At 42.2% G+C, this 17,125-nt stretch overlaps 1 protein-coding gene across 10 annotated transcripts in view; it reads right to left on the reverse strand.

Annotated features, from left to right (window-relative positions):
* The window catches only part of REPS2 (RALBP1 associated Eps domain containing 2), a 138,307-nt gene extending 125,353 nt beyond the window's left edge, over positions 1 to 12,954 (reverse strand). For 9 of the 10 annotated variants that reach the window (XM_054006994.1, XM_054006966.1, XM_054006930.1 and 6 more), the window contains exon 1: positions 12,629 to 12,927. In XM_054006994.1, the coding sequence (XP_053862969.1) occupies positions 12,629 to 12,838 (210 nt within the window). In that variant the 5' untranslated portion in view covers positions 12,839 to 12,927. Of the gene's footprint in view, positions 1 to 12,628 lie in introns of all 10 variants that reach the window. The other variant, XM_054006985.1, reaches the window with a different exon arrangement.
* Positions 12,955 to 17,125: the final 4,171 nt, after the last annotated feature.

Consider the following 17,125-nt stretch of genomic DNA (forward strand, 5'->3'; position numbering starts at 1 on the left):
CCTTCTTATAAAAACATGACTTAAGGCAAAAACCTAAGAAAGAATAACACTTTGACTCAATTTCCATTCAAGGAATATGATTCTTTTAGAATATATCGAATAGCCCATCTAGAATGTGTCTTCATCTATCTATAAGTGATTAGGTAAAGATGACTGAATATTGTGCTTTGATAGCAATATCAATTACAAGGACCATGACAAATATTCTTCTAAAGGCAAGAGATAATGTATTTAGAGCTGATCAAAAAAGGGGAAAAATTCTCACAAAATGCTGTCGAAGTTTTTCCTCTGTTTATTTATCAAGTTTAAAATTCTAAACATTTCTACCAGCTCTAAATATGTTATTCTAAATTGGGGGTGAACTGGTGATTGTTTCTGTTAACCTATTAATACTTTATATCCACATTCCTGCCCTAGGTGGTGTATAAACTTGATTTTACGGAACCTACATCATGAATATAATCTTCTTCAGCAGAAAGGTCAAGGATTCAATGAAAACTAAACTAATGTCTCCAAAAGTGTTCACTCTACATCAGCTTTGAAGCAAATTACAGGGGTAGTATGGAGAGTTTGTATTGCCATTTTCTATATGGAACATTTCCTGAGGATAGATGCATTATTTCAGTCTCAAAGATTGTCAATTTAGCACCTTTCAAAGAAGTCAAGTAATAGGTTTGTAAATAAATAATACATTAAAAGTTAAATTAAACCAATAGCTGGGGCTCATTAGTTAAGAAAACGTTTTTTCTCTAGTAAATGTTTTCTGTGGCAGAATGAGATAAGAGAAAGAGAGATTTTCATAGAACTGAATCTGAAGAGTGTATTGACGACACAAGTGATTTGAGACTCATCATTTACAGCCTGTCCCTATAAAAATTTTTGACCTAGTGCAGAGCTTAGAATCATGAGTAGTCATAGTAGTAAGCCCTACATCTGGTAGTGCTTGCAAGACAGAAGAGGACCACCTAAGTCACACAGGTTTCATCTTCCTTTGCCTGTCTCTGAGCCATTTAGTCGCTGGTCAAACTAATCTAAACACCACCATCGTCTTTTTCTAATTACCCAATAGATGACTAGTAGTGTAAGCCAGCCAATTTCATTCTAGAACACAATACTCATACTACAGCCAAGAGCAAGGCAGATGCTTCACAATAAGAAGTTAAGGTTAAAATAATTGGAGCAAGCATGCTGAGGAATAATAGACCTAAATGAGATAATGCATCCACAGCATTTTGCCATACTACCACAGTAAAATATTTCCTATGTTATTTGCCAAATATTTCATTTAGTAAAGTATAAAACAAATTCATGGATAAAGCACAGATCTTTACTTTTGTTCTTTATCACAAATCCAATTTGTCCAATCTTTTGCAAATAAATTCTTTTCATGTAGTTAATCCTTTCCTTTGTGCTCAGCTCACATCGAATTTTATACATTCCCTCTTATGGGTGTTTATGGACTAAATGCACCTAGCAGATTGCACTTTTACACACATCATCTCCCTTGGGAAACAGACTATGAGCAGCTTTAATATGAACACCACTGATCAAAACAGAGAATAGTTTTAGAATAATTATACACAAGAGTGTTTGCATGGCACTGTACACAAACACAAAGTTGTTTACACAATTACATACTGAATACACTAGGTTTATCTAAATATAACTAGGACAAGAGCACTCATAATGAAAAAGGTTACAGAAATACTTCGCTCTCCTAAATCATGCTAGAGCCACCTCTCTCGAAGAATCTGAGTTGCTCCCTTATGCACATCCCAATGGATCTGTGCCTCCCTCTTGCTCAAGTAGCTATTTAAATCCCTGATTTCCCCCCAGCCAGGAAAGGAAAGCCAGTGGGAAATGGTTGGCCTGGTTATGCCAATTCTCAGTGCCATTTATGGAAATACATTGGCCTAATTTTTAAAAGTGACTAGTGGTTTTGGATGCTTCAATTCTGGGGTACCCAACTTGAGACACCATTAAGGAGCCAGAGTTTTTAGAGAGTGGATGCTTACCAACTTCTGCAAATCAGTTCCCTTTAAGTTATCTCATATTGGATACCCAAAAACTGAAGTACCCAAAACCACTAGTCCCTTTTGAAAGCATAGGCCCTATGTCTATGTTAGTTTAAGATGCATTAAGGCCTTTTAATGACCATTTATATAAAATACATCATGAAACTTGTTCTACTTATATATATGAACTCTAAAAATTTAATTTAGACTAATTTCCTTGGATCTAGATTTGCATCTCCCTCTGTTTGTACAAAGCAAAGCACACTGGTGATGATTTAATAGCAATAATAATGTATTTTTTCCTCAAAGTTCTCAGTATACTATTGTCTGCCTTCCTTAATTGCTCTTTTAAATATCAGAAGGGCATGGGGTCCAAAGGCCAGAATGATATCAGTTAGGTCTATCCATACATTAAACGGGTATTAAACCTCTACTTCCTGTGCACAAAATATCTCACTTGTTTTATGAGAGAGACAGAGTGGGCGAGGTAATATCTTTTATTGGACCAACCTCTGTTGGTAAAAGAGATAAGTCTCCAAGCTTACACAGAGGTTGTCTCTTTCACCAATAGAAGGTGATTCAATAAAAGATATTACCTCACCTATCTTGTCTCTCTTATATCCTGCACCAACACAGCTACAACACCACTGCAAGCAATCATTTGTTTTATGTCAAACAGGATGCTTACTTTACACAGACACATAAAACTAACAGATTTCTCATGACAAATATCCCTTCTCCAAATTATAGGCATCTGCTTCCTGCAGACAGAGCCAGGCAGGTCCCCACATTACAACATGCACATTGTTAGAATTCAGCACCTACTCCAAGCCAGTTAACTAAGTTATATTTTCAGGACCAAGAAAACTTTAGAGCCAAATTCTGTTCATAGATGCACATGCTCTAAGTAAATGGGAAAAACTTAGTCCTAAGGGAGAGACACATTTATCTGTTTAAAGGAAACGGTAAGCCCTGACATTTCCCAGTCAGGAATCTCATAATCCTTACATTATTGTTGCCACAACTCTCATTCCTCTCTATCTTGGGAAGTTACCTTAAGACAGACATTCATTCCACTCTTCCCAGCTAAGAGCTGTTCGGTGGAGCTCCAACACTCGTCTCTTTCACAAACAGAAGTTGGTCCAATAAACAATATTACCTCACCCACCTTGCCTCTCTACCTAACAGTTCTGCAGTTTAAAATTAAGAACCAACTAAACTACTGCCATTTTTCACCCAGAATATCAGACTTAGAGGTTTTTTTTTTAATCTATTTGCACTTCTGCTTTTAACACAACACTGTGGTCAAACAACTCATGGTAACCATAGTAACATGTCACCATAAAGATAAATTAACCTACTAGGCATGTAGAAGAAAAGCAATATAATTTGTCTGAATACTTTGTTTACACAGAACTACAAGGACAGTTCCAGCTCAAAAATGCAGTATTTGTGCAACTACAGTACCATCATACAACTAGTATTTGTAATCTGTGGAGCTCAAATTAATGCAGGTTGTTGATTCAAAATTTGAAAGAATGCACTTTTCTTTATAAAATATTAGCTATGTGCTTGTAAAATATTTTAAGTCTGTAACTCTAAAATCTCTCATACATTTACAAAAGTTTAGTTTACAAATAAGGTTTTCTTACATCATAACGACTTAGTAGAAATAAAATATAAAGTGAAAATTACAGTACAGTGTAAGACTAAAGCATATCATATAGCCAGTATGTCTGTACGGTGAATCTTACTAGCTATTCTGACTAGCTATACCCCTGTCAGTCCCATCTCTCTAATCACACATTACAGAAATTACAAATCTTACAAACATTTGATTCCAATCTCCTGTCCCCCAGATTCTCTGCTCAATGTCTTCAATAAAACAGATTAATAGTGATTATTTAAGCTAGCCAAAACGCACCTTTCTCTTTGTGAAATACAGAGTAATACTACATAAAATACACCATGCAAATATAAATTCTTTATTTGTCTAACTAAATGAATTTCTCATCGTGCAATGGTACAGCAGATGCTGTACTCACTGCTTGCTTGCAGTACTTTTAAAATCAGGTCACACTTGACTGACTAGAAAGAAATGCTGCAAAACAGTCGTAACAGCCACCTGTTATGCAGCAATTAATATGTGTAGTATCAATATTTCAATACACTCAGGGAGTATAAACCTGATGAAATATTATTGACACTTTGGCAGATCCACTGCTTATGTCTACACCTTCAGAAAAATACACTATTCAACTTTTCTCGAAAAGGTAACTGTCCTTCCAAATCAGAACAGCAGTCTATCTAATCTAGTCTCCCGTTTCCAATAGTGCCCAGAACCAGGTACTTCAGAGGAAGGTGCAAGAAACCCCATAGTGGACAATGATCGAATATTCCACACATAATGGTTTGGAAGGTAGTTCCTTTATCAATTAGTGGTTGGCTTTTGCCCTCAAACTGGAGAAATTGTCTGAAGTAAATAGGATGAAATTCAATAAGGGAAAAATGCAAAGTACTACACTTAGGAAGTAACAAATCAGTTGTACACATACAAAATGGGAAATGACTACCTAGGAAGGAGTACTGAGGACACGGATCTGAGGGTCGTAGTGGAACACATGCTAAATATGAATCAACAGTGTAACACTGTTGCAAAAAAAAGAAAACATCATACTGGGATGTATTAGCAGCATAAGTTTGTATGCAAGACACACAAAGTAATTCTTCCACTATACTCCTCGCTGATTAGGCCTCAGCTGGAGTATTGTGTCCAGTTCTGGGTGCCACATTCCAGGAAAGATGTGGACAAATTGGAGAAAGTCCAGAGAAGAGCAACAAAAATTATTAGAAATCTAGAATGAATGAATGAAGATTGAAAAAAATGGGTTTGTTTAGTCTGGAGAAGAGAAAACTGAGGGGGGACACGATAACAGTTTTCAAGTACATAAAAGGTTATAAGGAGGAGGGAGAAAAGTTATAAGGAGAAAGGAGAAAAATTGTTCTTCTTAATCTCTGAGGATAGGGCAAGAAGCAATGGACTTAAATTGCAGCAAGAGCGGTTTAGATTGGACATTAGGAAAAATTTCTTGTCAGGATGGTTAACCACGGGAATAAATTGCCTAGGGAGGTAGTAGAATCTCCATCATTAGATATTTGTAAGACCATGTTAGACAAACACCTGTCAGGGATGGTCTAGATCAGTGGTTCTCAAACTAGGGCTGCCGCTTGTTCAGGGAAAGCCCCTGGCGGGCCGAACCGATTTGTTTACCTGCCGTGTCTGCAGGTTTGGCCGATTGCGGCTCCCACTGGCCGCAGTTTGCTGCTCCAGGCCAATGGGGGCTGCAGGAAGCGGCACGGGCTGAGGGACGTGCTGGCCACCCTTCCTGCAGCCCCCATTGACCTGGAGCGGCGAACCGCGGCCAATGGGAGCCGCAATCGGCGGAACCTGCAGACACAGCAGGTAAACAAATCGGCCCGGCCCGCCAGGGGCTTTCCCTGAACAAGCCGCCGCCCTAGTTTGAGACCCACTGGTCTAGATAATACTTAGTCCTGCCTTGAGTGCAGGGGACTGGACTAGAAGGCCTCTTGAGCTCCCTTCCACTCTTGCACGTCTATGATTCTATGAAGCATAACGATTTCTCTCTCAACCCCTCCCCATTTAAAAAAAAAAAAAATCCTGATCATAGATGTTCTCAATATCCATACAAATGGCAAGCCTTTTTTAATTATACTAAGCACTTGGCCTCATTGATATCTTGTGTGAATGAGTTCCACAATTAATAATTTACTTTTATCCGGTTTAAATTTACTGCCTTTTAGTTTCATTATATCCCCTTGGTTTTGTATTATGAAAAAGGACAAGTAGGAGAGCCTAGATAAGTTACCATTCATTATTTTGTATAACCCTCTCTCTTCTCAATGTTAAGCAGTTCCAGTTTTTTCAACCTCTCCTCTACAGGAGTGTCTCTCTGCCTCTTATCATTTGTCACCAGTTGCTGGAGACCTATTTATTTATTTATTTTGAGACAGGATGACCAGAAATGAACATAGCATTCAATCCTAACAGTCTATTTGCTTTTTTGGACCTACACATGGGGCAAATGTTTTCAGGGAGTTGCACACAATATTTCCCCAAGTGGTTACAATTAATTAGAGCTCAGTAATGTGCATGCGTAGCACTAACTATTCCTTCCAGTGTACATTACTTTGTATTTGTAAACATTGAATTTCTTCCATGTGCCATCGTGCTGCCCATTCACTTCACTTTGTTAGATCTGTCTGATGCTATTCAGGTTCCTCTGCTCCTGATTAACCTAAATCAATTCTGTCACTTCTCTGTCCTCTTCCTTTTCCAGATAACTAACAAACAAACAAACAGACACTGGTCCTAGTACAAACCTTAGGGGCAACCAGATATTTTACAATGTTATCTTAAAAGCCTCCTATGAGGGATTTTATCTAAGGCTTTTTGAAACTCTAAATAAATAATGTCAACAGTCTCCTTTATGAAAATGTTGTGGGCACATTCAAGGATTTCTGGTAAATGATAGAGGCATGGATTCATAGTTTACCATGCTGGTTTCTCCCTTTTATATCTTGTTCATCTAGGTGATTTATCATTCTATTTTTATCCTAATTTCAACCACTTTTCTACTACTGAAGTGAGGCTTACTGGTATAATTCACAAAACTGACTAACACCATTTAAGAATTAAAAAAAAAAAAAAGTATGCAACAAATTTCCCCAGCATTGTAGCTGATTTTAATGAGACTGCATGTTTCTTAGCAATTCATTTTTCCCCAGCATTTCCTCTTTTAGCATTTCACTCTCTGACAATATCAATTTTACTTCATCTACATTACCTGATGGATTTCTGTGGACAACATCCCTACCTCTTTTTTTCTCCTGTTACACAAGCCATAGCACTACAGGCAAGAAAGGAAGGAAGAAACTTCCCTTCAAGCTCAAAATGTTATGCTGTGATCAACCAGAAAAGTAATGGCTGTATAAGGTTCCCTGCCCCTTCAAAGAATTATCACACTTTTTCCACAACTACAAACCCCAGAAAGCCAGCAATTTAGAGACAAGAGATTAGGGCACATGTTCTAGCCTCTGCTGTGGCCCCTGTATGCCAGCTCTACGGGCAAAAGAAGTCCCAAAACCATTTTAAACCAAACCCCATTGAATATACCTGCAGCATAAGGAAGATTTCTAAATGGCATAGAATTATCAAAATGGCCCTAATGCTGAGTCTCTCCACAGTCCACACCACATAAACAACAAGGAGTCTGGTGGCACCTTAAAGACTAACAGATTTATTTGGACATAAGCTTTCGTGGGTAAAAACCTCACTTCTTTGGATGCATAGAGTGAAAGTTACAGATACAGGCATTATATACTGACACATGGAGAGCAGGGAGTTACTTCGCAAGTGGAGAACCAGTGTTGACAGGGCCAATTCAATCAGGGTAGATGTAGTCCACTCCCAATAATAGATGAGGAGGTGTCAATTCATCTACTAATGTTATATATGCCATCATGTGCCAGCAATGCCCCTCTGCCATGTACATTGGCCAAACCGGACAGTCCCTCCGCAAAAGAATAAATGGACACAAATCGGACATCAGGAATGGTAACATACATAAGCCAGTAAGTGAACACTTCAATCTCCCTGGTCATTCTATTACAGATTTAAAAGTCACTATCATTGAACAAAAAAACTTCAGAAACAGACTTCAAAGAGAAACAGCAGAACTAAAATTCATTTGCAAATTTAACACCATTAATCTGGGCTTGAATAGGGACTGGGAGTGGCTGGCTCATTACAGAAGCAGCTTTTCCTCTCCTGGAATTGACACCTCCTCATCCATTATTGGGAGTGGACTACATCCACCCTGATTGAATTGGCCCTGTCAACACTGGTTCTCCACTTGCGAAGTAACTCCCTGCTCTCCATGTGTCAGTATATAATGCCTGTATCTGTAACTTTCACTCTATGCATCCGAAGAAGTGAGGTTTTTACCCACAAAAGTTTATGCCCAAATAAATCTGTTAGTCTTTAAGGTGCCACCAGACTCCTTGTTGTTTTTGTAGATACAGACTAACACGGCTACCCCCTGATACTTCACACCGCATGGTGGCCTCCTGAGAGGAGGGAGAAGGAAGCAGGCCAGGACATACTGCCTTCTAGCTATTATGAACTACCCGATGCTTCCTGAGGTTGCCATAGCGGTACAATATAAATTAGAGCAATCCCTACAGCTACTCTAGGTCAGGCTGGAGACTTCTCCATTCCCTATCTGTAGAGCCCTGAGAAATTATATTATTTTTTATAATTTATTGTTAATTTTGTTTTATCGTAGGAGGCCCAGGGGGCAGGAGGAGGGTCTACTTATCTGTCTACAGAATCTGAGGCGCGCAAACATTACATAAAGCATCTTCTCGTTCTGGCCTATGCAGAGCTCAGTTTAACTGCAATCCAGAACTGGAGCATAGGATTCCAATCTATGTCTCCTACATGGCAACGACAACCAGTACTACTAGCTCCATGAGGCAGTACAAAAGCTTGCATACTAAGCACGAAAACTTCCTTTAAATAAAAAAAGTAAAAGTCCTGTTGTCAAACAACTATTTCAAAACAAACGAGTTATCTATTAACACAAGCTAGCCACCTCTTCCTAAAATGGGTGCAACCTTTATCACTGGCAACCACATATTATACACCACTGTTTTATTTTATGTTTCCAGCATTGTATTCTCTGTGGATAAAAACTGATCAAATTGTTTTTATCATTCTTAAAGCATGCAAAGTGAAAAATAATTCAGAAAACCAACTATAACATTTTTCTTGCAACAACTTTCCAAAGTTTTTCTTGGTTAGATTATTTTTTTTTCCTGGAGTTTCAACATGTCAGCTAACACCTTTGATGGAGGTGGTTGCTAGCATGGCCAACAGAGAGAATTCAGAGTAAAATTAGAGGACTGAAGTAGTGTTCTGTGTAAGAATCTGAACTTGAGAATTTCTTTATTTTCATTAACTGTAAATAAAACCTGAGGAGAAAATCTCTGAGAAACTAGATTTTAAAACATGATAAACTATAGTTAAGCTTTGATCCATAGCCAATTAAGAAATTCAGCATTGTGAAAAGACTTACAAAACTGTAGTTTGGGGTTGATCATATTTTGATTTTGTGAATTAATGAAGATGGGTCTTGTTACTACAGATGATCTAGAAAGACAGAATATTTGACTTAACTAATTATTTTTATCTGAACATGACACAGAAAGCAATTTTACTTTTTCAGTTCTCTTTTTTATGAAGTTCTTGGTTACTGTTATCTTTTGATCCATCTTCATAAACTCCCCAGAAAGCCCATCTCTATGGAAAACTTTGGGACACTGATGATAAAGCCTGCCTCAATTGTTATAAATATGGTCACAAGAACAACTTTTACAAAGCCTGTAGTTATAACAGACTGCTAATTTAGGGGGGACTCATCCTGCAAGCACAAAGGGCGAGATCCTGCTACTGGACCCATTCAGGCACAAGGATTCACTTGTATGGATGCCCCACTGAAGTCACTGGGGCAGGGCAAGTGTGCAGGGGTTCGCTTGTGTGGATCCAATTGCAGGATGCAAGTTTACTCACACAAGCAGTACTAGCAAAGTCAATTATAAACCAGTTTATGAATGAACCTCTCTGTACATCATAAGGACCTGGAAAGAATTCTAAAATAAACAAGTAAAAATCACAAAACGTTGCCAGTCCCAGAACAAGAAACTGCGTGCAATACTATAATAAATCACACTCAAACGATACGGTGCTAATATACTATGCTAAAATAAGAGATATGGAATAAAAATGTATTAAGAAAAATCAATAATAGATTTGATTTATATAAGTAACTTCAAGATTATCAATCCAGTTTTCCTTTTAAAAATAAGTTCCTTAAGCATTCTTTCTTGTTTGAAATTCTTTTTCCTCTTTCCCAAATGTTAGTAAATTTAAGGCCAGAACCCTGCAATTAGATCCAGGTAAGTGAATTCCTGCAAGCATTCATAAGGAGCTCCACTGAATCATGGCAGATCCAAACACACTTTGTCCTTGTCTACACTTGTAGCAGTGTGTAGGATACTTGTAGCTACACACTGTAGCAGAATGCAGGCTGCGTCCACGCTGCGATGCATAGCTAGACATGGCAGTAAAAGGCTCTGGCAGTGGAGAAAGTTCCAGCAGTGGAAAGACAGCAGGAGGCAACACTGCTAAAAAATATCAGTGTAGAAGGGGGAGGCACTGCTTGGATGCATAGAGAGCCATGTAGGGTATGCACCCTAAGGTTTTGGCGTGTCTGTACCCTCCTCACCTAAGCAGTGTCTCACCCGCTACACTGCTGTTTATACCCATGCCAGGGGGGCATGCAGTGTGTGTACTCTACATACCACCGTGAGTGGGCAGTGTAGACACACCCTTTGACTCCCAACAGTGGTACTACAAGTGACTGGCAACATTTTTTCTCTGGATATTATTAAGTAAGCAGCACCTGGAACAGTGGAGGGCATCTGGTCATGGAAGTAACTTCCCCTATTGTACTTCAGAATCTCCTGGACATTATGTAAATCCAAATTAAATGCTCATTAAGAGAAGGCCTGACTGTTTCCAGGGAAACGACACAGTTTAGTCCCTGCAGGCCATGGCCAGTTATACCTGTTTGTCAACTTAGTCTTGACATTATTTGTTTCTGTTTGATATATAACAAGGATTTCTGAATAACAACATTTCTTAAATTCTTGACAACAAAATACAAGTTTGGTGTTTTTCTTCCTAGGTTTAGTTTAATTACTAACCGGAGTGTGCTACTAGACTGAGTTAATCAAAATTACTATTCCGCAGGTGGAAAAGAAGAATTAAGACCTGCTTACTCTACATATCATTTGTAAGCATACATAATATAATTGTCTACTCTTTGTATTTACATACATTTTAAATGTTGTATTGTTTATATTTTATTCAGGGATTGTCACAAAAAATCTTCTCAGTATGATTCATAAACCTGGGATACACCACATTTTTATTATATTTATTTTGGTAATCAAAGCTGATCTAGGAATATGTCTAATGAAATTTATGATAATACTTAATTTGTTTAAAGTCTTAGTCTATGTAAAAATAAATAATATTGCATATAGACCCCCAAAGGATAACAAATAATCTTGCATTCATCCCAAGGGATCCCGAATGACTGTTCATGTACACTGATGCGCAAACAGTACAAAGGGCTCATATCACCCACTGCTAATACATAAACACCTAGTGAATGAAACAGCAGCTACTGAACAACTATCGCAATATTACAAGACAGTTTAGGGCAGATTAAAAAAAAAGTTCTGATTACATATTTGTGTTTGCCAAAAAAAACATGTCAAATACAAAGCTGTCTCAAAAAATGCTATGTACAATTGTGACAGTGCAAAGTTTACTGCTACAAATATTTTTAAGGCCCGTAGCAGAGAATTATATAGCAAACAGTAAACAGTCTTCAGCTGACTATACACTTTCAACAGTTAGTGGGATACTCATTTGTTTCAAGTTTCAGAGTAACAGCCGTGTTAGTCTGTATCCGCAAAAAGAAGAACAGGAGTACTTGTGGCACCTTAGAGACTAACAAATTTATTAGAGCATAAGCTTTCGTGGACTACAGCCCACTTCTTCGGATGCATCCGAAGAAGTGGGCTGTAGTCCACGAAAGCTTATGCTCTAATAAATTTGTTAGTCTCTAAGGTGCCACAAGTACTCCTGTTTTTCATTTGTTTCAGACTCTCTAGACTATTGAAAGAGTAAAAGAAGAGGGGTTAAACTAGCTAAAGTTACCAAATACTCCATTCCAGTTTAAAATCTCAGAATCCTAATAATAATAAAAATATTCAGAATACTTAGCACTTACAATGCATTAAATATTAGATGGTTAAATAGCACATATAGATTCAGTGGCATACAATACTCTGAGTAGTGTTTAACTTTTCTGGATAGCTAAATTCAGAACAACCTAAACATTTTTTTTAAAAGCAACAACACACAGCATACAATCTTACCAACAATACTCATGAAAATTTAAATCCTCTTTTCTTTCTTTCTTTTTTAAAAGACAAAGATCACGACAAAAAAAACCTTTCGTTTTTTGTCACACAACTAAAATCCCAAATCCAGCATTCCAGACAGTTTCACCCTGTGATAGGATTTTAATGCACAGCCCAGGGAAGTTCTACACATATTTTTCCAACTTTCTCGAGAGGTATCACTTGTCTGCTTAAACCCACGGGCTTATCTACTTCGTATTAAAACACAGTATAACTAGAAGACAAGAGCGCGTGAGTGACACAAATAAACAAGAACAAAAGGCAGAGGAAACTTTCTCCCCAGGGTGCACCTGATACACCCCCCAATTCCTCCCACGCCGAGCAGGCTAAGCCAGGACAGGGGATTCAGCTGAGCTGGAAATCCCGCCAACCCTTCCCCTTTAGTGGGGCACAAGGGCTGGGGTACCCAAGTGCCCCCCCCGGGGGACAGAAGGGGTGCAAGCCAGCCGAGCGCCCCCGCCCTCTGGCTCACCCACCTGGTGCAGCGTGTCCGCAGGGAGCTGCGATGCCCTGAACAAGTCGCCCACTTTGCTCCCCCCGGCGGCTGGGGCTGGCGCCGAGCCGCCCTCGGGCGCGGGCGAGCAGCAGAGCGAGAAGAGCTCGGAGTAGCGCTGCTGCTCCGTGTCGCTGAGGGGCAGGAGGAGCCCCGCTCCCCCCGCGGCTGCCCCCCCGGGTCCCGGGTCCATAGGGCGGGGGCTGCGGTGCCGCGGCGGAGACGGGCGGCGGGAGTGCGGAGCTGCGGGGAGCGAGGAGGCGGCGCTGCAAAGGGGGAAGGTGCCGCCCCCGTTCCCCCGCCTCCGCGGTGCGGCTCTGCAGTGCTCCGGCTGCCGGCCGGCCAGCGAGCCGCTCAGTCAGCACCTTTCCCTCCCCCCCTGTCGCAGACAGCGGCTTAGCCCGCGCCCGCCAGCGGCCCCCGCAGGCGTAGAGCGGGACGTGCCCAGCCGGCTCGCCGCGGAGCCCGCAGTGTCACGGCTGGGGCTGGCCAGCAGGGACACGCCGAGGCGCGGGAAGGGAGGGGGCGCCGGATTCAGCACCCTTGAGCGGGGCAGAGCGGCCGCAGCGGTGGGGGGAAGCGCGCAGCTGCCCCAGGGGCGGCAGAGGAGAAATTGCTGCCAGCCACCCCCGTTGGGAAGGGAAGGAGGGAGAGCGAGGCGACCCCCAGGGGGAAAAGGCTCTGCCGGCCTGGAGAGGTTTGGGGAGCTTTGCCCAAGCTCCTCCGATCACTCGGGAAAGACTGGGGTCAGTGAAGGGTTCCTGGGTCAGAGCTAAAGGCCGGGGCAGCCTTTTGTGTGTGATACAGGCTGTAACCACCTGACCCTAGGCCAGTCCCCAAACCTTACGCTCTAGCCCCTAGATTCTTAGCTCGGCTCCCCCCCTTTGCATTGTCAGAAATGTTCAGGATATCTTTAGTGACTGAGGGCCTGGCTGTCTAGCTGTGGGGTGCTTAGGTGGTCCCCTTGGATGGAGTGTCTGAAGGACCTGCCAGGCGTCAATGTGTTTATCCTCACAACACTCCTGTTAGGTAGGGAAGTGCCATTATCCCCGCTGTACAGTTGGGGAACTCAGGCACAGACAGGCCAGGTTACAGAGGAAGTTTGTGGCAAAGCAGGGAACCTAGAACAGACTCCCAAGGTAATACCATAACCACAAGACTAACCTAGCTCATTTTCTGAAGTACTGGACACCCACGCATCCTCGGCTTCACTGGAAGGTGGTGGGGATGTTCAGCATCGCTGAAAATCAGACTAGGCTAATGTAACTTAGTTAACCGTTATACTTGTCACACTCTCACTGCTGCCCCTCTAACGCTGGCCTGGCGGTGGTTTTGTATGTGCATTTGGCTGCAGTGCTTCAGCCAGCCATCCTTACCAGAGCTGCCCACCTTCCCTATGAAGTCAAACCAAGGGGAGTTCCTGACAAAAAAAGCTGCTGTGCATTCTGTGTATACTATTTCTGATTTGGAGACAGCATTCATATGTTTCTATTTTAGTTGGAGTTTTTTTTAAGACACTCTTTTACTGGATATGTGTTACAGTCAAAATCCTTTTTAAATAGTACCACCTATTGCCAAAAATGCCACTTGAGTGCTTTGTATAAGATAATTCAATCATTCAATAAACTAAAATGGGGCTTAATCAGGGCCGGCTTTAGGCCAATTCCACCAATTCCCCCGAATCGGGCCCCGCGCTTAAGAGGGCCCCGCGCCCAGTGGCAGGGCCGCCCAGAGTGGGGGGCAAGTGGCAGAGAATCCCTTCCCTGGCTAGAGGCACCTTTTTAATTTTTTACTCACCCGGCGGCGCTCCAGGTCTTTGGCAGCAGATCCTTCACTTGCACCGGGTCTTTGGCAGCATTTTGGCGGCGGGTCCTTCAGTGCCGCCGAAGACCTGGAGCGAGTGAAGGACCCGCCGCCAAAGACTAGGAGCGCAGCCCGGTGAGTACAAGCCCCACGTGTTTTTTTTACGTGTTTTTTTTTTTTTAGTCATCCCTGTCGGGGCCCCGTCGAAACTGTTCGAATCGGGCCCCGCACTTCCTAAAGCCGGCCCTGGGCTTAATGAACCAACAGTGAATGGTTAATAGAAAAACAGTCCACAGCCTGTCTGGGTGGAGGGAGTGCAACCAAAAATTATAATTCAAAGTGAGGGTTCAGTTCAAAAAGCCTGAAAACTGCTCAGGGTGCAGGGAGGGAGGTAGTTAGGGTCTGTGTGCAGACGGGGGCAGCTCAGGGTGCAGGCAGGTGGTAGCTAGGGGCTGTATGCAGGCAGGGGGTAGCTCAGGGTGCAAGGAGGGGGTCGCTAGGGGCTGTGTGCGGGTAGGGTGTAGCTCAGGGTGCAGGGAGGGTAGCTAGGAGCTGTGTGCAGGCAGGGTGTAGCTCAGAGTGCAGGCAGGGATGTAGGTCAGGGTGCAAGGAGAAGGGTAGCTAGGTGCTGTGTGTTGGGAGGGTTGCTGCTCCCTGAGTGCTCTGCCAGCCCCAAAGCCAGGTCCCCCTGCCCAGGCAGTTCTTACCAGTTGCATGAGCAGTCAAAGGGGGCTGGGAGTTGAGGAGCAGCCGCAGCCCCAAGCAGCAGGAGGAGGAGACGGGTTGGGAGTGGGTTAATGCCACAGCAGCTGCCCACTCCCTGGCACCAGCCAGAGCAGCAGCTGCCCTACACTGGCTTCCTGACTCCGACCTGGCCAGGGAGCGGGGCCTCTGGGGGGAAAGGAGAGGAGGAGGTGGGGAGTGTAAGTGGAGCTAACCAGAGTGGGGCAATCCCAAGGGCAAGGCACTGCAGTTTGGGGGGAACAGCAACACCTCCCCTGTATCTCCCCCCAACTCTGCTCATAGGGGATGCTGGGTTTGTGAACCCCCTGAAACTGCCTCATGGCCCCCTGGTTGAGAACCACTGAGCTAGGAAACAGCATCCCATCTGATGAATGATTACTTGGCCTCTGTTATTCATGCCTCAGCATCTCTTGGCTGCATTACTACAGTAATGCAATATTCCTGGGAAAGAAGCCTTCAGTGTTTAGGAATCCCTAACTAGTTTATTTGGTCCTGCCTCAGCACAGGAGGACTTAATGACTTCTCAAATGCACTTCTCAAAGTCCCTCTCAGCTCTACATTTCTATGATTCTAGTACAGAACGCTGCAGTGCATCTACTCAGCAATACTGGCTACCACCATGAGCACACCAGACTTGTCCTCCACACTCTATACTGGCTTTCCATACCCATAGAATATCAAATCCAAGTTCAAGGTCTTGGCCCTTATCTTCAAGGCACTCAATGGCCTTGGGCTGAGGGAATCTAAAAGCTCAACTAAAGCTATGGAAGTCCATGGCCAACATTTTTGCTTCTCTGCCACATGGAACTTTCTACAGTAAGTAAAGCTTGCCTGGGCAGGATACAGAGTTTTCTCAGAGGCTAGTCCAAGACTGTGGAATGAATTCCCGCAGGAACCACGGATTATCACAAACTTTGCCACCTTCTGCTCCAAGTGCAGGGCACATTTCTTTGACTTTGCCTTCTCTCACACAAATATCTAGAAATGTGTGTGCATGCGTATCTGCATAACATTTAAAAACCTTCAAAACAAAACACTTCACTGCCCACACCTCTGCCCGGGGGAGATGATAAGAGAAAAAACACATGACATGTATTAGTCATATCACTTAATGCACAACTGGAAGGTGATCAGATACAGTGCCGATTAGCATAGTATAAGAACCTATATAGAATAGAAGATTACACGTTTTGCGCAGAGGTCGAGGGAGGCGACCTGTGTGGTATGAATGGGGGATGTGGGTGTGGAGGTAATATGTTGCAGAAAATGAAATCATAGTTATAGGTTGCAAGGGTTGTGTGAGGAGTTAACTAGTTATTTCCTGGCTCTTATATGGTTGTGTTGGTGGAATATGCACCTAAGCAAACTTAACAGGTTTTTATTAAAGATTTGTTTTGGTTAGTGGAATTTCCCATTTGTTTAAGATGTCTGTATCAACATTGATAATGATTGTGACTTGGATAGCTATCAAAGCTGATATATAATATCATCTCAAAGACCTGTTGTAGACTTATACTTCGACATTCCTCTTACATTGCTCCCATGTTCCTTCTGCCCTCACCCCCAGTCCGTTTTCCCTTTATGTTCCCTGCACTCACACGTTTGATACTCACCATGTCCCAATATTCCCCTACCAAATTCAACTTTTAAACACTGGTTAACATTTAAAAGCTGAGTGTGGGATGAACTAGGGGTGTGGAGGGAAAGATGGGGCTGAGTCAATACATGTTTGGGTATAGAGAGAGAGGTGATACTTTGTGGAATGCTAAATAATGATGGAGACAGGTCAGTTATACATAAGCCCTTTCATTTTCAGTTTAAACCGATTTTTATAGAAAAAAATCCCAGGTTTTACAAAAAGTAGTATTATTTCCCCCAATTTTCACCCTACTTTTGTATCATTCAAATATATAAAAACATTGTTTTATTAGGA

This window comes from Malaclemys terrapin, chromosome 1, assembly GCF_027887155.1.
Source record: "Malaclemys terrapin pileata isolate rMalTer1 chromosome 1, rMalTer1.hap1, whole genome shotgun sequence".
Taxonomy (NCBI): Eukaryota; Metazoa; Chordata; order Testudines; family Emydidae; genus Malaclemys; species Malaclemys terrapin.